Source organism: Podarcis melisellensis (genome assembly GCF_964234715.1).
Source record: "Podarcis melisellensis genome assembly, chromosome: 10".
Classification (NCBI taxonomy): Eukaryota; Metazoa; Chordata; class Lepidosauria; order Squamata; family Lacertidae; genus Podarcis; species Podarcis melisellensis.
Window position 1 is genome coordinate 7,673,361 of NC_138542.1, and position 23,870 is coordinate 7,697,230.

Here is a 23,870-nt window from a genome sequence, read left to right on the forward strand (position 1 = left end):
TCTCATGCTCTACCGACTGAGCTGGACAGAGAGACATGCATACAATTGCACTCGTTAACAGTCTCAAAAGTACCTGCAGTATATAGTTACTACTGAAAGGCTAACCTTCCATTATGAATGTGTTTCTTTTGACATTTTTAAATTTTGTTTTGCAAGCCTCGTGTTTTCATTTTGACTAGCAGAGAAAATGTGTATTCTGCTTTGGCTTGGTACGTGCCATTCATCATTTCCCTTGGCAGCGTGATCCTCCTTGGGCTTCTTGCATATCTCACCTTTTGGCTGGCAAAATACATCCGTGCCCACTGCCCACCAAAGCCTAGAGCTCCAAAACCTAGAGCTGATAAACAGCCACTGTAAGTAACCGACAGAAACAATGCACCTTGTATCATTTCTTTCTACACTAATGTATTACTGCCTCCACTAAGAATCCATGCAGGTCAGCAAGATCACATGCCCTCAATTGTTTTTGCTACATTCAAGTTTCAATGTAAAATACTGTACGCACTTTATCTAGAATCTCACATGGTACATGGAATTTGTTTTACAGCAGCGTGTCTTTTTTTGCACAAAAGAAAACTGAAAGCAAAACGCAAAATACTAATACTGAATATAATACAGAGTAGCCTTTGTTCAAGAAAGACAAAGTAAAATTGCTTTTAAAACATGCAACGTTTTCCCATTCACATGAATTGCATTAGACAAAATTCAGTAGCAGAAATTAATTATTATGTGAACACCCAGTTGCTCTTATCTGTCTGCAGCAAGGCAACTGGAGGAAGATGGGTGGGAATGAGATAACAACAGGAATTAACCCTCAGTAGGAGGAGCACCTAACAGAACATCATAGTCCCTGGTATGTTGCTTTCTTCCCCTAGCATAAAAGCACTAAAATGTTATGCCATGCATATTGTGTTTAGGGGCAGACTTCATTCACACTGTCATCTGTACTAAATTGCATTGTTATGATATCTGCCACTTAAACCTGGATCATGAGCAAATGCCCAAAATTTGGAGTCTCCATTGTGTTTGATATGTATTATAGGATTAAATGCTCATTTGTGTATTGTGTTGCCAAATGACTGCTTAAATAGATTAACATTTATCTATTTATTTATTATTTTACGACAGGATGAAACCACCAGGTATGCATTTCCCCTTTTTTTTCAAATTGTGTGCGTATTTCTCAGATAACTCTTCAGTCCAGATTTGCATGTTCTAAAGTCCTGTTGAGGTCAAATAACAAGGTTAGATCGAAATCTAGACCAGAATGTAAAGTTTCAAATATTAGCAGAGCTGGGCAGGGTTTTGTTATATAGTTTATAGCCAACGAGGCTGGTACTCTCCACCACATTTGTTTGATGCTGCAGTGCCTGCTTCCTTCCGCATATGTATCACTTGCTAGGTCAGTAACTGGAGGCACAAACTGGATTCAGGTGTGCATTTGAATTCAATCTGAGTGTGGAAACCACCCACCACTAATTCATCCATCCATCTGCACTACATTGCTTTCAATGGGGTGCATATTATTTATTTAGTGTGTTTTTTTAAAAAATCAAATTATGCCCATAATTACAGGTCTAGTTTAAATCTGGGGTATTGTTAAAAGTTAGCATAAGCAAGACCATCTTTTCCTCTTTTTTCCAATAGAAAAGAAGAAAGCTAAGAAAGAAGTGGTTTGGGTATGTATGCTATCAAACAGAAAATAAAAAGAAGTGTTGCTAGCATGAGACTCTCCCTTTCTTCTTTCTTCCCATCCTAATGTTATAGAAGCTTTTCCTTTCTGTTCAGAACCTACATTCAAAATACAAAGCACACAAGCATTTGAGTCACTGCTTTTCTTGCTGTAATGCACAGAAGCAAGAGACCAACCACTCCCTAGTTGCTGTTTCCTTGTAATGCTTTGATTATGAGGAATCGCCAACATGGCGTCCTCCAGACGACAGCTCCCATCATCCTTGACCATCAACCATGCTGGCCAACAGCATATGGGAGGTACCACATTGCTTACCTCTGCTTCACACCATTATTGTCATTCACAAGCGAATCAGGAATGTAACGTGCTTTGAAAAAAGTTGCCCTAATTTGCATATAGGCGGTTAAGATACATTTATGAGCCATGAATAAATCATCTTGTCATCAGGTTTTGAGACCTGTAAAAGTACTATTTCTTGCATTCTAAGTTACATTTCCTATAAAATATGGAGAAAGCATGGATAATCTATAAGATTTGTTTGGAAAACCTTGTGCAGAAAAGCTTGAGAACAGCATCTCTCTCTTTAACCAACCGATTTACCTGGCACAATGATTAGATTCCCAGCAACCTGCCTTTCATAGGTCTCTGAAATCTGCTTCATTCTATATAGGTCAATATTTCTGCTCTTCTCACCATTTAAAAAATAATAAATGACACTGATTTCTTGATTTCTTTTTCTGGCTAGGAGATGACCAACATAAACCCTGTTTTTGATGGTGAAGCAAAAGACCCAGGTATCACTACTTCTAATGGGAGGGGAAATGAGAAAAAGAAATAAGTTTGAAATGAAAGAGCTTAACTTTAATTGCAAGGAGACACTGACATTTCCAAGGCAAATATCAGTGACATACAGTTTAAATAGGAAAGTCAAACTGCAATCTTTGGAAGTGTACTAAAGTAATAACACATATTTGCCGCTATTGAATAATTGGTTTGCCTACCAGTTAATACTGCATGTGTGGAATAACTTTTCCATGTGCAAAACTCACCTTCTGCTTGTCTAAGGAAAGCCACAGCAAATCCACCCAAATGCACAAGCACATGATTATGGTTTTGTTGCTTTTTTCACTTAAGTGACCCAAAGCAATTTAAAACATTTAACCAAGCATAAGAACAAGAATAAAATAAGCACCTAAGTACATGAATATATTCAGTGCAATGCAAGCTGTAACATCTCTCCAGAAGACAAATGGATATGCATTGCTCCTCTTTCTTTCTTTCTTTCTTTCTTTCTTTCTTGATGAGGATGAGAGACAATGTGCATCCTTGCTGTCCTTTTCCCAAGGTCAGGCAGGCTGGAGCTTGAATGAGAGATGTTACTTCACCAATGAAGCAGGGAGCTTATGTAAGAGCCAGGCCCTGATCCGAGAAGGTGATTCCGTGCCATTTCCCGTCCTCCCAATTAGCCTTCCAAGCAGCTCTTTCTGGCAGTTTGGTGGCAGCATGCAGCTCCTGCCAGGCTCACTATCTCCTCTGGTCCTGGGGGAGATGTCAAACTGCAGAGGTCAGCAAACGTTTTCAGCAGGGGGCTGGACCGCTGTCCCTCAGACTTTGTGGGGGGCCGGACTATATTTTGAAAAATATATACGAATTCCTATGCCCCACAAATAACCCAGAGATGCATTTTTAATAAAAGGACACATTCTACTCATGTAAAAACACGCTGATTCCCAGACTGTCCGCGGGCTGGATTTAGAAGGCGACTGGGCCGGATCTGGCCCCCAGGCCTTAGTTTGCCTACCCACGAGGGTCTGAGAGCTGGCCAGGAACCCAGGCAGATGGTGTGATGGTCTTTAGTCTTGGGGCAAGGTGTCCAGATCCAACAGCTCCTTGCATTGTAACGGTGTGAAGATCTGTTGGGGTGCCCTGCTTCCCCCTGTGTACTGTGGTTTAAGGTCTGTGTATGCCTGAACCCTGACAGTGGTCCACATCACCATCATACATATCTTAGCTACTTGTTACCTGAAGGTCTCCAAGTGACAAACAACACAGTTTAAAACACTTGAGTACATTTATACAATAAAAACCAAAACCCCTTAATAACAGCTGCAGGAAGCTTTGCCAGCACACTAGTAACCAAACATCATCTCAGTGTATTCAAAGATCTTGGGGGAAAGGTAAGTCTTTACCTGGCACCAAAAAGATGACAGCAAAGGAACCAGGTGAAAATGACTGAGAGGAGTATTCCACAAACAGGCAGTCACTGTGGTTCTTTGGCTTCACTGTTAATATAAACTAAATATAATCTTACGCCCTTAATCTGTGATGTGGAAGAGCTACGTTATTGTTTTTCCCCTCTCCATAGTCACTGGCAAATGGTATGAATATAATTCCAAGTCTGGGGCTCGAAGATGGAAAGATACCAACAGGCCTTCTAAGTTGGAAGCAAAGGACCCAACTGCAGAGGTGATGACTACGAACAGAGTCCAACGGGATCTAAGCCAACAGGAAACTCAGCCCAGTGGCCCAAAGTTGGGAGGACAAAACAAGGTGGCACAAAAGTCCACAGAAAGGAAGACAGAGACTGCTGACCCAAATAACAAGCTAAAGTTGCAGAAGCCAAAAGAAGAGCCTTTGGGCAAGGGGTCTTTGTCACCTGCTCCCCCTCACAAGTCCCCGGTCCCTTCTCCCAAAATATATCCCAAGTACGAGAACCAGTCTATACAGAAATGAAGGGGGTTGTATTTGTAACCCAGAAAAAAACCCCACCTGTAATCTTAGTCCAAATAGCGAAAGGTAATGCAGACAATTTGTAATCATTTTCAGTTTCACCCCTACACAAAAGGGAGGATACCAAATGATCTCTTCTGGCTGCCTAGCAATTCTCATTGCGAAGGCCTGTTTAGAGCACAATCCATTCCAGTGACTTAATACAATGGGATGGTGAGTGATTTGTATAATTTACAAGCAACTTTGGCTTTTGCAATCTCATGAATCAGATCTGAAACAGTGGGGTGGGGCAGGAACTGATCTTGATTTTGAGAAAACAGAGTGAAGTGCATGTATATTTCATTAGAGTTCTTGTGACAAGATCATTTGCCTGTGGGAAAGTTGCAATAGAAGGTGGCTGCAAACTGCTATGGGATTTTTGATATATGTGTAATCATAGACATACTAGTAGCATAATTTGGACACAATGGCTTTTGACAACAGTTGGCTCTATTTTGGCTCATCCTATGTATCTTAATTTTTGAAGCAAAACGGCCATGCAAGTTTCTCCAGAAATATATTACAATAAACCAGCTATTGCGGCAAGGGCGGTGAGCCTCTTTTGTAACCCCTGGGTCAGCACCCATACTTGGGTTCCACGCCCCTTGTATTCAATTCTGGCTTGAGCTGTGGCTCACAAATCTCTCATACTATTAGTAATTTCAGGCAAGAGTCCAGAGTCCCTAACTACCCAAAAGCCGAGAGAAAGTGCTAAAAGGAAGAATAGGGGAGTGGGTGTATCTGATCTTGGAGCAGGTGTGGTGTCACAAGGCAAGGAATTGAGATCTGTGCTTTCTGCAAGAGTTAAGCTCTCCACTTCAAAATCCCATTTCAGCAAGACAACATTGTGTCTCAAATGTTCCTGTGGTCCAGTGGAGTGTAAGGTTCATCCTTCAGATCGCTGAGAAACAAGGACGGGTCTTGTTGGAGCTGTGAGCTAACCAACCATTGAAAACTTGAGGATTAAGTATATTTTGATTCCAATGTCTATAGAGAGGACTTCCTTAGTGAGTGACTAACATGACACCAAATTCTTTGAACTGTTTTCCTTCTAGTGCACTATTATGTTTTGTGAGGCAAGAATGAAGTGAAGAAAACACAACCTTAATTTTTGTGAATACTACATCTTTAGCTTTTACAATTGCTGAAGCATAAATTTATATCAGGCATTTTTTTCACAGCCTGTGTGATGTCTTGTTTCCACCAACAGAGGAGACTGATAACTAGATCTTTATGGCAAATACAAGGGTTCATATGTTCTGATCTTTTCTGCAAACGTTAGCTGTTCTTTCCAGGTCATGTTTATGTTAGGAATTTGCACCATGGTCTCAGATAGTTCCGGGAGGATATATTTTATATTAAACATGCCAGCTACACTGATTCCTTCATCCGCAGAAGTAAATTCTCCTATTGTCAGGGTAGAGATTAGTGCATGATTTATTTTATTTGGAAACGCCAACAAATTAAGGAGACAAATGTCATTCTACTACTGCAATTCATTTCCCCCCTTATCTGAAAATCACACAATAAAGAGTGTGGTGGTTGAAAGCCGGTGGGTAGCCCTGACATGTCCAAAGTTTACTGTGGCTCTGTGGTTGCGATGGCGACAACGGGTCGGGTAGCATTAATGATGCAAGTTCACCGTTCAGAGCTCTACAATGCCATTGTTGCCACTGATTTCATGTAAATAAAATGCATCCAGTTTTGTCATGGGTGACCTTCTAATGAAGCAAAGGGTGCCATTGCTAGAAGAACTTATCGTTGCACTCATGTTCCATCCTCATAGCTTTGAAAGGACCAAGGCTACATACACCAAAACTGTATAATGAGACTGTACACGTCTTAGTAGTCACACATTCAAAGTGACTTTAAAAGAATGCTCGTATTTTTGCTTGCATTCCAGTTGACAACCCTCCCAATCTTCTGCCATGCAAATGATCACAATGCAACTCAAGACACCTCTACAAAATTAAACCCTTTTTGAGTTCAGCGGGACTCAAAAGCAAGTGTGTATAAGACTGCAGCCTTAGCCTGAGTACCTTACTCCAGTTTCCTGGCATTTTCAGGAGGTAAAATTAACACTCTTTGGTTTCCCAAAAGCAACTTGTACTTCATCAAATGTACACTTACCAAGTTAAATGTTTCTCAATAACAGCAAATTGGAATTTTTCGCACCCAAAAACATCTTTAAGGCACCTTACTAAAGAAATTTGCCAAAATTAAGTTTCTCTCCCCCCCCCACCCGCCCCCCAAAATGACACACTGTACAGTCAGAAGAGGAAACCAATAACCCTGGGACAAGAACTTCAATAGTCTAACAATGCTGACAAGAAATCAGAAGGAAGAAGATTCCCAACAAAACAAAATTCCTAGAAACTTCCATTTATTTAACTGAAGTCAAAATACAGGCATGTCACAGGTGTTTCCTCAAAACGAAGTAGCCATGCTTATACATTCAAACTTAAGAATTAGGAGCAATCTTCCTAAAGGGAAAACTGTTTGCGTAACCAGTATACTCCAGAAGAGAATCTCTCTCATTTTAGCACATGTCAACAGCTTTTCAATTTTAAACATGTTGTCACTGTTGAAACTTTGGTTTTAAATGGGCATGGGCGACTCACAAGTGGTTAGAGCAACCTTTGCAAACCTGGTGCCCTCCAGGAGTTTTGGATCCCATCACCCCAAGCCAGTTGTAGCCTAAAACATCTGGAGAGAACCAGGATGGCAAAGGCCGATTTAGAGAATTTGACCCAGTATTTTTGTCATCCAAGATTTACTCTCTCTTCTAAATCAAGAATTAAACTATTATACCAAAAGCTGGAATGCAAGTGTGCCAAATTTGGAGGGGAAAGGCTTTTAAACCAAGCAACTGAAACCTGTTTAAGCTTGAGAATTACAGTTTCTGAGCATTAAAATAGGCAACATTATTTTTAGCTCCTCAGATTGCATGTTAAACGGAAGTGCAGCACAGGCTTGGAAGAGTACTAGTTACACTGGCAAGGTTTTGTAGAAATCAAATGCCGCTAACAAAATATTACTTCCAGAGAGATTGCCCAAATTTTTATCAAGTGTCTGAGTTAGACTGAATGTGAATACTCAATCAAGTATAGGCAACCCTTCCAAAACTTACTGATTTTTCTATGTACTTTGAAATGAATTTCCATTTTTAAAAAACAGCTAAAGTACATTGAACTTCAAGGTTTTTAAACTATTGTCAACAGAATGCAGCTTTTTGTTGTTGTTATAGTTAAATTCCTGATGCAGGTGGATAAAATCCGGAGTCTGGAGAAGCATTGTTAGGTTTATGCAGAACCGTCTCCTTGTATACAAACCAAGCGTTTCCTGCCCACAGAACCATGTTTAACAAGCCAAAAACCTGCAATTTAAGACATGTGTGTTATCAGATAGTTACATTACTATTGAATACAACCAGCTAAAAGCCTTCTCCTCTTAACAATTCAAAAACTTTTATTGTGCAGCCCAATACTTACCAATTTGATTTGTTACCCACCCTCCACCCCAACGTCTCAAGGTGCGTCACAACCATTCAAAATGCAACATTAAAAACAGTTTAAACCAAATGACAGTCACAAGAATAGGGTCCTAGAGGATACATCTGCAGAGTTAAAGTCTAGGGCAGGGGCAGGAAGTTTCCAAGAGACTGCAATCTACCCCCACTAAAAAAACCTGAACACTGGGGAGTTCCATAACTTAGGGGTTGCCACAAAGAATCCCATATCCTCTGTCACCAGCACTCCTGAGGATGCTGAAACTATCAAGAAGGCACCCTCTGACCTTACCACCTGAGAAAGTCTGTAGGGAAGGAGTTGGTCTTTCAGATTGTTGGAGCCTACATGGTTTAAGACAGGGGTCTGCAACCCGCAGCTCCGGAGCCACATGTGGCTCTTTTACACCTTTGCCGCGGCTCCGGAGCGGATACTAGCGATGGGAGGAGGCGCATTGTGCGCCCCGACACTCCCCACTGTGGCGGGCGTTGTACTGGCTGTGACGTGGCATGGGGGCGGTGCGTGCGTACGTCACCTTCCCGCCTGCCTGCTACATTGTAAGGGGCATGTACGCTGGTCACTGCATTGAAAGGGGGCATGTACGCTGGTCACTGTTTTGAAGGGGAGTGAAGAACACACACACACAAAATGGTAACTTGTTAATTTAACGTTTATTTCTATGAGGAGAATTCTGAGGGGTCAAACAAAGAAATAATAAAAAAGTGACAAAAAAGTTATTTTTATAATGACGAGTTTTGCGGCTCCCAGTCCCCCCCCCCTTCGGAAATGGGTCCAAGTGGCTCTTTTTGTCTTAAAGGTTGCAGACCCCTGGTTTAAGACTATAAATACCAATGTGAGTAACTTGAGTTTAGTTTGGAAACAAACTTACAACCAGTGCAGCTGTTATAAGACGAGTTATACAATTTCTAAATGGAACCCTAGCTAGTATTCTGGGCATTGTATTTTGGACCATAGTTTAGAGATGAAGCAGCAGTTATTACATTATTATATTCCCATTTGTGTGTCTGGGCATATGCAAGGACACTGAGCAATATCAGTTAAACATTAATATTAAATACTACAATATACAAGGTTATTAGTTCCCTGATCTCTTGCATTATGCCTAGTTGGGCTCCAAGTTTACAGACTCGGGTGGTTATTTACGTTTGATCTGCTGAGGCTACTTAGATTCAGCTCGTAACGCTAGCACTTGAATGCTCAAAAGCTGACATACATACCACAGACACATTCAGACTTCCCATGCTGGTTACCGAATCAAACAAACAGGAGGTTCCTGGTATTTTGCAAGCAGATATTTCTTCAATAATGCGTGGACCAGTTGATACTTTGATATCAACAAGTGCCTTTGCCCACGCAGCACTGCTGACTAGCCACAGAAAGACGGCACTAAGAGTGAAGATATAATCCTGTAATGAGACAGTCCAAAGTTACCAATTGCTTCAGTCTAAAATGCATTTAGGGGTTGAGAGGGGGTAGTCAATATTTACTATCACTTGACATAAAACCGTTTTCACTTTAGCAGCTGTGTTCATTTTACTGTAAAGTATCTAACCATCCAACCACACTCCTAGCATGCATGCTACCATTTTCTGGAAGACACTTTCCTTATGTAGCAGTGACTATTTGGCCAAAATACAGACCGCTTGAGAAATCCACAACTCCAGCTTTTTATCCAAAAAGTCACTTGGGTGTAGCACTGAGGATGCCGTTACAGTTTTCAAAGAAGAAACCATAGAGTCTAAAGTGATGCAGAACTGGTAGCTAAACAGAGCTCAAAAGATGCTGGTTGTGTACTCTATTTCAATAATAATAAATAATAATAAATTTTATTTATATCCCGCCCTCCCCAGCCGAAGCCGGGCTCAGGGCGACTAACAACAATAAAACAGTACAACAGTACAACACAACACAACACTCTAAAATCATTCATTATAAAATTAATTCAAATCAAACCAATGGCAACCATTGGGCCAGAGCTCCGCGAAGATTGCTGAAGGAGGGAGTCAGGCTGTGCCCTGGCCAAAGGCCTGGTGGAACAACTCTGTCTTGCAGGCCCTGCGGAAAGATGTCAAGTCCCGCAGGGCCCTAGTCTCTTGTGACAGAGCGTTCCACCAGATCGGAGCCACAGCCGAGAAAGCCCTGGCTCTAGTTGAGGCCAGCCTAACCTCTCTGTGGCCTGGGACCTTCAAGATGTTTTTGTTTGAAGACCGTAAGTTCCTCTGTAGGACATACCAGGAGAGGCGGTCCCGTAGGTACGAAAATGCAAGTTTATTCTCTTCAGCAGCACCGTTTCTCAACCTGGTTCCAGATGTTTTAATAATAGCTGGGTTGATGGGAGTTGTGGTTAAAAACATCTGAAGGACACCTGATAGACTTTTCATGTTCATGCAGGCATGCTCCATTCACAGAACTTGAGGGCAATTCTCTGCACCAACAAATAGATACTATGCAAAGCAGGAATTACACCTCCTAAACACACTGACTTGTTCCTCATTTCTTGCATTTATAGCCTGCCCTTCCTTCAAGTAGCCTAGGGTGGTGCACACTGTTCTTCCTATCTCCCATTTTATCCCCACAGCACGCTCCTGAGACAGATGTCCCCTCCAGATGTCCTGCTTACTGCACATTTGTGATGACTTGTGCTCATGATGCTGTTAGTTAGGGTGATAATAGGCTGCACTGCTTTCAATACAGTTTGTGCCTGCAAGGGTTTCGGGGTAGTCATACGGCTTAATTAATTAATCAAAACAACAGAACCCCCACATATTTTGAATGATGAGTTTACACATCAAACAGGTAAAAAAACCCAGAGTTCTGAGTTACAGAATTAAACTTCTGGTGACTTAAATTCAAAATTATTATTTTTTAGATTTGTCTTTAGTATCAACCTACCATCATTGGTAAAATGCCACCGCTTTGGTACAGGTGCATATAACCAAGGTACAGCACAAGGGCAGCCATGCAATACAAGAATATCAAAATTCCAAAAGTTACGAAGAACTGTGCAGTGGTGGAGAAGTTGCCCACGAGGTGGGTTTCACCCCAAGTGCCATTGCATCGGGTTGGATCTGGCGAACCAAAGATCACTTTGTTCAGCCTAAAAGAGAGGTAGGCAGAAATTATCAAGGGAAGCATGTCTTAGCTACTACAGTCATCACAGAGCACTGGCAACTGGGCTGTTAAACTTCACTTTCTGTACAACCGTCAGCTAGCATATCAATTTCCATTCCACTGGTATATATATATTGGAAAATAATGAACTGCATTGTGTTAATCTCCTATGCCTGCATACCCATCATCCTCAGCTGTTAAGGCTAGTTTAATGCACACAGCAGAACAGCTTAAGGTAGATTATCATTATTATATATGCATACCCCACCTTGCCCCCCCCATAGGGACTCAAAGCAGCTTACAGGTAAAATAAAGACAGCTTAAAACATAGAAGGAGAGGAGTCATTAAAAAACAAATAAAGACCAGTAGAATTTTCTGACTTTTTGTGTAAGCTGCTTTTTGCTGCTGTGGGTGCAATGTGTTGAGGCCTTGACACTGTGATAAGAGTAGCAGCCACAAAGCCAAACAAAGATGGCAGCATAACACGTTTTGACAAACCAGTACGGTATTTCATAGTCTACATCTTATGCAAGTCTGCCCATATGAGTAAAGACATTAATGGAAAATTAATGGAAATTTCCATCCCCAAGCCTGTTGTTGATCCAGGTCAGCTCCAGATTAAGCAGAAAAGTAACAGGTTAACTACAGAATCTATCTAGAACTGAGCACTGAACTATATGTTACATTAAGCATGTTTTTAAAAATATACAGTATTCATGCTTGGCTTTTTTCTTCAAGAAAATGCAGCCACACAGGAAGGAGAGCATAGACAGAGGAGGCTGCAGGTGTATTTCACTAGATAAAGCAAAATGGTCTCTTAGCAGTGAACAAATTAAACAGGATATGAAAGGAAGTAGCAGTCAATCCAATACACTGGTTCTCCCTGGCTGGATGCTACATATCTGAGAAGACACTTTTATTCTGAGACCATTTCTGCTATTACTGGAGAGAATGCACATCGGACACAACTGCCATGCAAGGTACATCAAACTTCTGTTAGAAAACAAACTTTTTCCACTGATGGCACTATAATAGAGGATTCATTCTCCATTCAGATTTAAAAAATAATAATAATCTGTAGAACAGGCACATGTTGTGCCAGGCCACATGAGAAATGTGATTCCCGCTGCCCTAATTTTAGAAAGAAAAGATTGTTTGTCCTGTACATTTGTATAGTTCATGTTCTATCATTAATTACCGATGTAGCCTCTGCTAGAAGACCTTATCAGAGCAATATTAAGTAGTTCATTAAAGCTGGAAAGATTTATCAACTATAAATTGCTGGATTGACCTAGTGCTAATCAGGTAATGGTGACCAACGATCAAGCACTGGCAGGAAATATACAGAAATATACTAGACACTTGCCATTTAAGAGGCTCACCTGAAAGGATAAGCAAAACTTGCTCTTACTGTTCCATTTACAAGTCCATTACAGGATACTAAAAGCGTCGTTACACCTTTATAGCCTCCACATGTAGCAAATGCAAACATGGAGAAGAACTGTACAAAGAGAAAATGCACCACATGCATTATTATACACATTTATGTACATTTGGAAAATTCAACAAAATGTAAGGAACACTTTACATACAATCTTAATTTGACTCATTAATTCCATCCAAATTTACAGCTTTAGTAGGTGTAGCTACAGTCGAAACACTATGTGCACTTATCTGGATGAAAGTCTCAGCCAAATCAGTGGTGCTTACTTCTGAGCAGTTTATATATAGGACTGCACTGAAAAATGCTGAAAGATTGTTCCTTTTATCAGAGTTCCTAAGCAATATAAATGAAGCATACAAGTTTTTTGATATTAGTATTTTATTGAAAAGTTTTCAATTATAAAGAAAATGAAAACAAGGCACAAAAAATGTGTAGAGAAAAAAATGTGTATACAAAAAATACCCTACCCCATACATTATTTTATAAGTTTGATATTATCCTAATATATTTGTAAATACTAACAGCCTGCATTATACAAAATATTGTATAATTCCAACTCGTTCCAAATATTGTCCTATTTATCCAAACAAAGTCTATGTCTGTAAGCAAACTTAAGCATGCAAGTTTATCAAAAGGGGAAAAAAGAAATTCAATTTTATATTGGCATAATCTGTTGAGTGTTCCTATGGAAGGTGTTTGACAGACAGTTATGAATGTTTCTTTACTCTTTATAGGGCTGCTGGCATCGTTATTAATGGCAATGGCACCTAGAATGTTTTGTTACTTGAAATTAAAAATCAATTTAAAAATAGTTATGGGGAAAACGTTTTAAAACCTGTTTCTGTCAGAAGCAGTTCCTTTATCAGCTGCACGATAAGCAGTTTAGCAACACGCAAAAGATGTTCAAGTTGCTTTCATTATAAAGGAGTTGGAGGCAGTCAAATTATTATCAGATGTACACCTTATTGCTTAGGAAACTAGGCATTTGTCTTCTATTAGAAAGCTTACTTGTTTTCCCCTATTGCCCTAAAGCAAAGTCAAGCCCTACCCTTAAAGCATAACTAGGTAGCTGCCTAAGGCAAGGATAGGAAACCTGTGGCCCTCCAGATGTTGGATTACAACTCCCATCAGGCCCCCAATCAGCAGGGGGCCAGTGGTGATGGTTGATGGCACCCTGTTGGCTACCCTGGTATAGAGTATCACTCTACAAACAAGTGGGTGAGTCCATCATGGCATAAAATTGTTAAGGCTAGATATAGGAAATTGGTCAAGGTCAGGGGGGGAGGCAGGCATATTGGGGTGTTACAGCAGGGCCAACTTTAAGGGTTTGCAAGACCTTGCACTAACCTAGTGAAAAAAGCAGTAGGGTCTTTAATAACATTTTTTGCAAGCGGCCTGACAAACTACAAAAATGAATTCCCATCAAATTAGCTTCTTTTTCAGGCTATTGCCACGTGTCCTATACAAAAATGAGACCACCGCTTTATTTGATGCATCGTTGCCGTGTACAACAAATATAGCTTGTGTGTATGCATACACACAGAGACAAATAGAAAAGAAATGTGCAAGTTTGATTTCAAAATTCTATATCTGTGACAAAAAATTATCTAAACACCCTGTCCGGAACTAGAGCAGGAGGTTACTGGCAGGAAAGCGGAAAGTGCAAAATAGCTGTTGGGTTTTTCAATACACAACTTTTAGAAGACAGCTTAAGTATTGGGAAGATTTAATGCTTGACATTTTTTATATATCTTTTATTTTGCTGGAAGCTGCCCAGGGTGGCTGGGAAAACCCAGCCAGATGGGTGGGGTATAAATAATAAAATTATTGTTGTTGTTATTGTTGATGGCAGGACCTGGGAGCAGTGGGACTTCTCGCTGTTAGGCTTTGCATTCCTGCACAAACCACGCAAACTTGGCAACACTACAAAGCTGGCTGGGTGTGCTAGATGCAGCAGAAAAATCATAATTGGGTCTAGAATGCTTTAGGGTGTTAACATTAGTATTTGTAAAACAGAAGGAACGACATCACTTTGTAACAGGGTGCAGAAAATCTGACTGGCTGTTTGCCTTGCATTGTATAGATCTATTATATTAAATCCCTTCATGGATCACTGCCTTGTTGCGGCGAAGGGGCTTGAATAACTCCCAGAAGCAATGAGCTATGCCGTGTAGGGCCATAGCCGAGAGTTTAGACTAAATGTGATCCACCTGGAGAAGGAACTGGAAAACCATTGCAGTATTTTGCCAAGAAAACTCCATGGACATAAAAAGGAGAAGCTTTGAGAAGAGTTTCCAAGGCATATTCTGGTTCATGGGGTCAGGGAGAGTCGAACTTGACTAAGAAGACTAAACAACAACATTATATTTAAAACAGCCCCCTCAAATTCAAATGGATTTCCCATTTGAATGCAGAAGCCCAACTTTATTTTATAGAAGGCCGTTTTTCACATGAATTAAAACACCGAGTTTTCACTGAAAAAACAGGTATTTGGTAGGACATATGGTACTAATTTTGCTCAACAGACCTGTGCAACGTGACTGTTGAGAGATTACACAGAGACCCCAATGCTTAAAAAGACATTTTACTCCTTACAAATTAAGCGTTCAAAGTCATCGGCTTTCAGGGTTTTCACCAGCGCTGCAGGAGCAACTGGACACAGGCATTACTGCATCAGAATTATTATTTTTAATGGAAATTATTTCCAGTAATTTAATATTTTGTATTAAAGGAACCTACTGGGAGATTACAAACATCAGGATTCAGAGGGGCCAGGAGTTTTAAGGGAACACAGGCTTAGAAACAGCTCCTGGATGGATTTAGGCCATGCCAGGCCTAACAATACACGCAACTACTGTATTTAAAAAGTCATTTCCAAAGCATGCGCAGGTCTAGGCCTCACCACTTCGGAGGCAAGCTTAACCCCACATTTTGGGGGGTGAGCCTCCTTGAACCCAACAGGCCTTGCTTCCAATTAGGATGGCACTGCAACCTCAGCCTTTTATTCCACCATCCCTCAAGCCCTTTTAGGATAACACAACACAGCCCCCCACCCCATATCAAAGGAAACAGCCCTGCAAGACAGTCTAGGAAGGGGGGTGACCCATATGAGCTGTACCCCCTAAGCCAGCAGACTCACCCACTCAAGAAGCTTGATGAACCCCAGGGGCTCCTTGAGCGGGCTAAGATCCAGGTGAAAATCACTCATTTTCTGCAAGAGAAAGGAAAAGGAGGAGGAAGGGGAACACATTAGGACAGAGAAGTGCGTGGAAGGGGAGCCCAAAGGGACAAACAGAACCATGCGAGGTGTAAGACCAGACCTGGCGTCCTCCCCCTGGCCTGGCCACCAAAGGCTCCTCCTTCCCTCTCTAGGGCTTCACTGCAGACACCGCCCGGCCTCTGTCCCCTTATATAGGCTGCCTCTTCAAGCTCCGCCCACATCTCCCAGGCAATGGAACCGCCTTCTCCTCCTTCCCCAACTGCCATCTTACAATGGGCCTTGGAGACTCTCAGGTGTGTTTGCATCCTGCACTCTTCTCTATGCAACGCAAGGATGCGCCGCTTAAAACCATGTGCGGTTGGTTTTTTTTTTCTGTTTTAGTACCTAGGCCGAAGCTTCTCTGTCATAAAGAAGTCCTCTTGTTCACTGACAGCCTCCTTCCAATCCTTCGCTAAAAAGCCGGATTTTGAGGGAATCGCAGTCGTCAAGCTGGTCTGAAGCCTTGAGTAAAGCCTGGCATGCTCATTTCTGCCTTAATCTTCTACAACAGCCAGTATTTTTCAAACAGAGACAGGGAGGGTTAGTGGCCTTCATAAAAATAGTCAAAGAAGTCCGTTTTAAATGTTAATATTTTAAGTGATAATTAAAGTCAATGTCTGCCTGCAAATTGGCAATGGCCATTTCCCCTCCCCCTTTGAAAGAGGTGGTCACTCCAAGAAGGACCCATCTTGCTCCTTCCTTGAAGAATGCCTTTCTTTCTTTCTTTCTTTCTTTCTTTCTTTCTTTCTTTCTTTCTTTCTTTCTTGGGAGTAGTTTCCAATTTAACTGTCTTGCAAGGTTAAAGATGACCGCGCTATGAGAAAAAAACCAACTATTTCAGAAAATAAAGAGAGAACAGTATTGTCTTCCAATGATTGGTGCTTTTGTTCCAGAAAGGAATAGATATAAAGAGAGAGAAGGAAGATTAGGGTCCCTGCAACTTTATTTTCAGCAGAGTGAGTTTCTTTCAAATGCTTGTAACACAATGAAACATCAGGCTACACCTGCTGAGATTCCCAGTGCAGCAGTTAAAGGTAGAGGAACACTCATGCCAAAAGGTTGGTCATCCTTAAGCTAAACCATGGGTAGGCAAACTAAGGCCCGGGGGCCGGATCTGGCCCAATCGCCTTCTCAATCTGGCCCCCTTGGACGGTCTGGGAATCAGCGTGCTTTTACATAAGTAGAATGTGTCCTATTGTTTAAAATGCATCTCTGGGTTATTCGTGAGGCCTGCCTGGTGTTTTGACACGAGTAGAATGTGTCTTTTTATTTAAAATGCACATCTGGGTTATTTGTGGGGCATAGGAATTCGTTCATTCCTCCTCCCCCCAAAAATATAGTCTGGCCTCCCACAAGGTCTGAGGGACAGTGGACCAGCCCCCTGCTGAAAAGGTTTGCTGACCCCTGAGCTAAACCAATTCCACAGTCCTTTCCAGTGCAATTTCTACCAGTTTGCTTTCAGAGCCAGTTATATGTGGGAGGTATAGCTGCAGCAATAGGGCAATTCAAGAAAAGCTTTTTAGTCTTCTAACGTTTCCCCTTGGAGCAACATACTTTTGACTGCCTGATGCTATGGCTTAATAATAAGCTATAGGTAACTTCTCTGAGGCCAATGTTAGCAGAGGATGGTTATCATTTAAATGGCCTATTGGATTAACCAGGAAAGCTATCATTTTCTTTTTCTTCTGATTTTATAAGTTTGGATAGAATGGAAAGAGTTTATATTGACTCCAGAGTATTCCTATTTACTGTTGCAGACCTAATCCACAGTAATGGTTTGGGGTCTGTTTGGACATAAAGGTAGAAAATTGTAAAGGAACAGTTAAGTCCAGTCAAAGGCAACTATAGGGTGCGGTGCTCATCTCACTTTTCAGGCCAAGGGAGCTGGCATTTGTCTGCATGGCTAAACCACTTCTGGCGCAATGGAACACCGTGACAGAAGTCAGAGCGCATGGAAACGCCGTTTACCTTCCCGTCGCAGCGGTACCTATTTATCTACTTGCACTGGGATGCTTTTGAACTTCTAGCTTGGCAGAAGCTGGGACAGAGCAACAGGAGCTCACCCCATCACACAGATTTCAGCATATTCATAACTGGGGCATAAGTCTTCTTAGAACTTCTGCAATTACATTGTAAAAGATAAATTGGGAGGGTCTATAAGTATGATGGCCCATGACTGTCAACAGTCCTTCCTCCTGGAAGTGCTATGCTGTTTTCTGCTAGCCCTGGCCTTCTTGATGCAACTGGCCAATCTGCTTTAAATTATTATTATCCCATATCCTGGCACATGGTCTGCAGGTGTGAACAGTGCTTGGAAGGAAGACTTCCTCACAGGAATGCCAGCTTGGCCCTGCGACCGTGGGTGCCCGGGGCCATGGGTGCCATGAAGCGTGCATGGCCCTGGTGCCAAAATTTGTGGGTGCCTGGCCCCTTCATGGGGGATTTTGTGGGTGGTCTGGGCCCCAGGGAGTAGGCACCTATACTTCCTCAGAACTCGGAGTTCTTTGGTATGCTTTGATATAAGTGATTTGTGGATATTCATGCCACAAGCTTTGTGTAGGCCCACATTGGTTGAATGGTCTTGCTTTACTGCTTACAAATTAGGATTAGGGGGCCTGACAGTCCGCTCATATTTTATGTTCTTGTCTGTTTGAATGGGAATATGTTATCTGCCAACTTATTTTGGAGTCGTGTTGTAATTTAACCTTTGTAGGCTGCAAGGATTCCCATTAAATTAATGCAAAGTCTGCCCCTTTTGATTTTTATTTAAAATTATTACAGACATAACATAACCATCAGCTGCACTCTAATCTGCTTTAAATTGTTGTGGAAATCTCAGGCCCATAGGATCAAACCTGATCTATAATTCCAGGCAGAATAACAAGCTTCTGGGTTGGAATTCTGTTAGCAATATTTATTGGGAAGATAAAATGCATGTTGGTCTATAAGAAGAAAACTCAAAAAATTGACATTTTGGCCAACCCAAATACCACTAAATTATGGGAAGCTTTGACAGCAGGGAAGGGAATTTAACAGTAAAAAACATAGAAGTACAAAAATTTGGCTAGATATTTGTAGCCATGAGGTCAATATGTAGACTTAGTTCCAAGATGTTGATTGCAGGTTGTTCAGTCCCTGTTTTGTGTAACCTCTTGCCTGACGAAGAGCACCAGAGAACTCGAAAGCTTGCCACAAATTTGGTTGGAGATTTTGGCTGGTCCTAACAAACGTATTGCTAAACTGTTGATTATGGAGTTTTGGGTAAGGGTAGACATGCCCTCTAGTGGCTAAATAACACCAGAAATGGACCAACTCAGTTGAAAAGTTGCAAATGGGGACATTTTCCCATTTTCTAGCCCAGCAGATGGCACAATCTCCATTCTGATGCCAGTGGCAAAGTGAAAATGAACTGCCTTTACAGTAAGACCCTGGTTCCTCCGCCCTTGTAGTAAGTTGAGGAAAGACAAGATACGTTGCTGCCAGAGGTGTTAGTGGTGAAGGGCGCCAGGGCGCCAAGTTCTGGAGGGTGCCAGGGAAGAGGCGGAGGCTGGACACGGCGCCTTCCGGCATCAGCTCACCGCCCTTGCCCACCTCTGCCATGCTGCGCCTAAGCAGCCCCGTGCCTGGCGCCTCCGCCTGCTGTGGCCACTACGGCACGAATAATAATAATAATAATAATTATTTATATCCCGCCCTCCCCAGCCGAAGCCGGGCTCAGGGCAGCTAACAACACTAAAACAGTGCAACATTATAAAACATTATAAAAATTAATTAAAATCAAAATTGATGGCAACCATAAACTAAAGTTTTGTAAAGATTGCCAAAGGAGGGAGTCAGGCTGCGCCCTGACCAAAGGCCTGGTGGAACAACTCTGTCTTGCAGGCCCTGCGGAAAGATGTCAAGTCCTGGAGGGCCCTTGTCTCTTGTGACAGAGCGTTCCACCAGGTTGGAGCCGCAGCCGAAAAAGCCCTGGCTCTAGTTGAAGCCAGCCTAACCTCTCTGTGGCCTGGGACCTTCAAGATGTTTTTGTTTGAAGACCGTAAGTTCCTCTGTGGGGCATACCAGGAGAGGCGGTCCCGTAGGTACAAGGGTCCTAGGCCGTATAGGGCTTTGAAGCGTCCAGCTGAGCTGGGAGCCGCCGCGTCCAGCCTCTGCCTCTTCCCCGGCGGAGGTGCTGCCCTCCAGCTGCTGCCTGTCTCCTCCAGCCCTTCAAAGCTGGGCACATCGCTGGCAGCGCCGTCCTCCCTAAAAATGGTGTGCAACTCTGGGAAACGGGGGGGGGCGACGGCGGGAGGAGGGATCTTTGCATCCCAGCGCCCAATATACTTAAGATGGCCCTTGTTGCTGCCTACCCCGTATTAAGTGCATGTCTACTTTGCGTGGCCCTTACAAATGGTGGCATGCCTCCCTAATCATTTCCATGGGGAATGTGTAAGTTTGGGGGGAGAGAGGAGGAAGATTTCCTCCTTAACTTTATGAGTTCTTCACCAGATAGGGGAGGGGGTGGCAAGCTGTCCCTGGACCCCTCAATATGCATCACTGTCAACTTTCTCCGAGTCCCTTTATCTAGCCCTGGTGATGAATTCAAGGTGAAATAGTGCAGAATGTGTTTTCTCACTCTCTTCTTCAGCCTCTGTGCCATTGAGAAAGCTTGTCATGGATTTAGGACAAGACATTTCCATCTCCTGTGTCCAAGTCTCTGTAGCCTGGCACCCACAGTGGTTTCAGGGTCAAAGTGACACTTTTATACGAGGCTGGAGGGAAATGAGTGACAGGCTTCTTGCTTCCTTTCAGCCACCTGCAATTTGATCCTCTGAATCATAGAATTGTAGATTCAGAAGGGACCCTCTGCAATACAGGAAACAGTTGTAACTGTTTTTCTAGACTGAGCAAAAGACCCTTGCCTTCCCTGCCTGAACCTCTAGATTCCCATCCTTTGAAAATAATAGATTATGTGATCTACTTTTTCCAGTTTCTGCTTTCTTGCATCAGGATGCAGCAGAAGTAAGCCTAAAATAAATGCCCTTTCAGCAGAATGACTCTTCCAGCTGTGCTCCGCAGATCACTTAAGCCTGCTTAATTAAGTAACTGAGGACAGTCACTGTGAAATCTGTAGCAATGCCTCAGGTCGTGGAGAGTTAGGATAATTGTTTGGTGCATGTTTGTAGAAGTTGGTCAGTGTTTTGAAGTGTGGAGAGTTTTATAGCAAAGTTGGCAAGCTGTTTCTGGGCATGGCTGAAGTGTAAAAGTGAGTGGAGCAAATTTGAATTTGTTTTAATAGTCACATTTGGGGGATATTGGAGTGGTCAAAAAACATTTGGGATCACAGAATGGTTAGTAATTCTTGAAAATAAGTAAAAACATGTTAAGCATGTTTTTGGGGAGGTTACAAAAAGCTTTTGGCATCCCAGTGGGGGGTTTCTATCAGAGCAGTCAAAAACAAATTTAATGGGACCACCCCAAATCGTTTTAGCATCATGGCATCATAGGATTAGGTTCAGCATAAAGAAAAAAATGTTATTAATAGAAGGGTCTTACAACTTGCTTTTGGATCTCTGAATGAAATGAGTTTTGAACTATGGATTTCTCAGTCATTGTTCGTTCTCTTGAACAGTACAGTGTTTATGAACCACATAGTGAGTGAGGAATTGCTGCAAGATTCCCAGCTTTCAGCTCTGTTATGTACTGAAGTTCTCACCCTGGGCCAGCAGGGGAATACTGTAGATAGTTATGCAAATGAAGGATCGAAAAGTGATGTTCAGTGATTGGATAGTTTTGTATGCAAGTGAAGGATTGAAAAGTGACGTTCGGTGATTGGATAGTTTTAGAAAATGGCAACAGTTACAATTGTTCTGGAGCTCTATATAAGCAGGCTGACTGAGCCCCTCAGCTTAGTTCTGTTCTGACATCTGAATAAAGAAGAGCTGTTTGAAGAATCGCTGTGTCGTGTGCTATGTTCACCCACAACTTAACAAGCTCAATCTCTCCATCTCCATTACTGGCCCATGTTTAACTGTTGAATGACATTTTAATGAGCAACAGATTTATTGGTGCATAAGCTTTTGTGGTATAAAACACAGTTTGTCAGAAAGGTAATCAACCTGAATGGGTTGGGGTCGGGTTATCTGAAGGACTGCCTTCTTTTCCTTGCAAACAGTGTTCAGCATCAGAGGCCAGGATCCATGTTCCCCCACATCAGCTTGAAAGTGTCTTCTCAGTAGTGTCACTCAGCCTGATGGAATTGCTTCCTGAAAGCCATTGCCGTGCTGTTGTTTTAATTATTTAACTGATCTATTGTGTTAGTTTTTATATTTCTAAAATATGTTTGCACTTTTTTGTTTTTACGTTGGAAGCCACCTTGGGGGACCCTTTGGGAGCTGAAAAGAGGAATATAAATGTTCTTAAATAATGAATAAATAAATAGTTGCGTAAGTCTGTGGCAGTGAAAGGAACAGTCTCATGGCATCTTCAGACACTAGCAGGTTTATTGTGGCTAAGCTTTGGTGGAGTAGAGCCCATTTCATCAGATGCTTGAAGTGTTGTAATCACTTGACGCATATTATGTGCACATGGACATGCACACATTGTCAATGGTGGAGCCAAATGGAATGAAATTTAAAGAAACAAAACTGTAGCAATTCTGTGTTAGGTTCGATGGACTGCATATCAGACAAACGCAAGGACCATTCACATCAGCGATAATATATGATCACACAATTTATTTAGCTTTCATTATCTTTTCAAAAAGCCAGTATAATATTCCAGGGGGCAGGGACATAGTGAAATTAATTTGCTAATAAATGCTAATTCAGCAATTTCATGTGGAGCACCCCTTCAAAGTACTTTTGTTGAAGACTTCAATTGCAATTCAATTGTACTGTAGATTTCTGGACTTTTGATAACGTAGCTATTAATGGCATCTGCATGACACTGTGTTCAAAGTCACTTGTTGGAGCTTGGTTGACTTTGGCATAATAGTTTTGCATGCTTTCAATGCAGTGTGTGACTCAGAAGCAAATGTATCGTGTCAGGTGAGATGTTCCAGACCAGCACAAACGAGACTATTACTCTCAGAAATAAATATTCCTGCCGCTTTATTGTAAGAAAAGGAGAAATACATCAGGCCCAAAGAGCAATTGCTCTAAATATATCAGTTTCTAAGTATAAATATAAATGCCAAAAAGTTGACAAAACAAACAGTAATGTGAAAGGAGCAGCTTAACTCAGAATATGGTAATCCTACATTTCAAATAGAACCAGATCTAATGGCAGCATTTGTGCTCAGCCCTAACATCGGAGTACATAGTTTTTTGTTCAAAATAATTTCATGGTTAATAAAGGAACCGAGCAACACAGGAGTAGCTAATCTGTTTCTTTCCATTTGTTGTTGCACTGCAACTCCCTCCCACCCAAGACAACATGGTGAATAGTCAGGGGTAATTAATAATAATCAATTTTTATTTGTACCCCACCCTCCCTGGCCAGAGCTGGTCTCATTAGGCATAAGATTTGCTAATGTTTGACAGGCATCTTCTATACTATTTTTTTATAGAAAAGCCAGCATAAAGTGTTTTTACTGCAATAATAAAACTCCACGTGTTTGCGTGATGATGGTGGAGGAGGCAAGGGAAGAGGCAACAGCAATTTTATTACCAAAATTCACTACGTGAGGGGAAAGATACCGTATTTTTCACTCTATAAGACACACTTTTTCCCTCCTAAAAAGTAAGGGGAAATGTGTGTGCGTCTTATGGAGCGAATGCAGGCTGCGCGGCTATCACTGAAGCCAGAACAGCAAGAGGGATTGCTGCTTTCACTACGCAGCGATCCCTCTTGCTGTTCTGGCTTCAGCGATAGCTGCGCAAAGCCTCTTCAACAACATTTGATTCAGCATACTTTTTTTTCTTGTTTTCCTCCTCAAAATACTAGGTGTGTCTTATGGTCGGATACGTCTTATAGAGTGAAAAGTACGGTAGTCAGTAGGATGGTAGGAGGCTGTGGCAAGCTGCAACAACCAGGCCTTTGTCTCCTGCTAATGCCCCACCCAGCTAGCTCTGCCCAGCTGA

General features: G+C 41.9%; 2 protein-coding genes and 1 long non-coding RNA gene across 3 annotated transcripts in view; 2 read left to right on the plus strand and 1 right to left on the minus strand.

The window, feature by feature from the left end:
- CDHR3 (cadherin related family member 3) overlaps positions 1–4,997 on the plus strand; it is a 29,851-nt gene extending 24,854 nt beyond the window's left edge. Inside the window, exons 15-19 of the mRNA XM_081929272.1 lie at positions 157–353; positions 1,129–1,142; positions 1,648–1,679; positions 2,439–2,487; positions 4,059–4,997. Of these exons, the coding sequence (XP_081785398.1) occupies positions 157–353; positions 1,129–1,142; positions 1,648–1,679; positions 2,439–2,487; positions 4,059–4,426 (660 nt within the window). The 3' untranslated portion in view covers positions 4,427–4,997. The remainder of the gene's footprint in view (positions 1–156; positions 354–1,128; positions 1,143–1,647; positions 1,680–2,438; positions 2,488–4,058) is intronic.
- Positions 4,998–6,828: 1,831 nt separating this feature from the next.
- Positions 6,829–15,995, minus strand: SYPL1 (synaptophysin like 1). Its single transcript, XM_081927892.1, has 6 exons — positions 15,866–15,995; positions 15,685–15,756; positions 12,484–12,602; positions 10,882–11,086; positions 9,207–9,395; positions 6,829–7,838 (listed from the first exon to the last, which is right to left on the minus strand). Exons 2-6 carry the CDS (start codon positions 15,751–15,753, stop codon positions 7,710–7,712), a joined length of 711 nt encoding a protein of 236 aa, XP_081784018.1. The 5' UTR covers positions 15,754–15,756; positions 15,866–15,995; the 3' UTR covers positions 6,829–7,709.
- A 4-nt stretch (positions 15,996–15,999) lies between these two features.
- The window catches only part of LOC309379079, a 34,862-nt gene continuing 26,991 nt past the window's right edge, over positions 16,000–23,870 (plus strand). Inside the window, exon 1 of the long non-coding RNA XR_014172352.1 lies at positions 16,000–16,058. This is a non-coding gene — a long non-coding RNA (uncharacterized lncRNA). The remainder of the gene's footprint in view (positions 16,059–23,870) is intronic.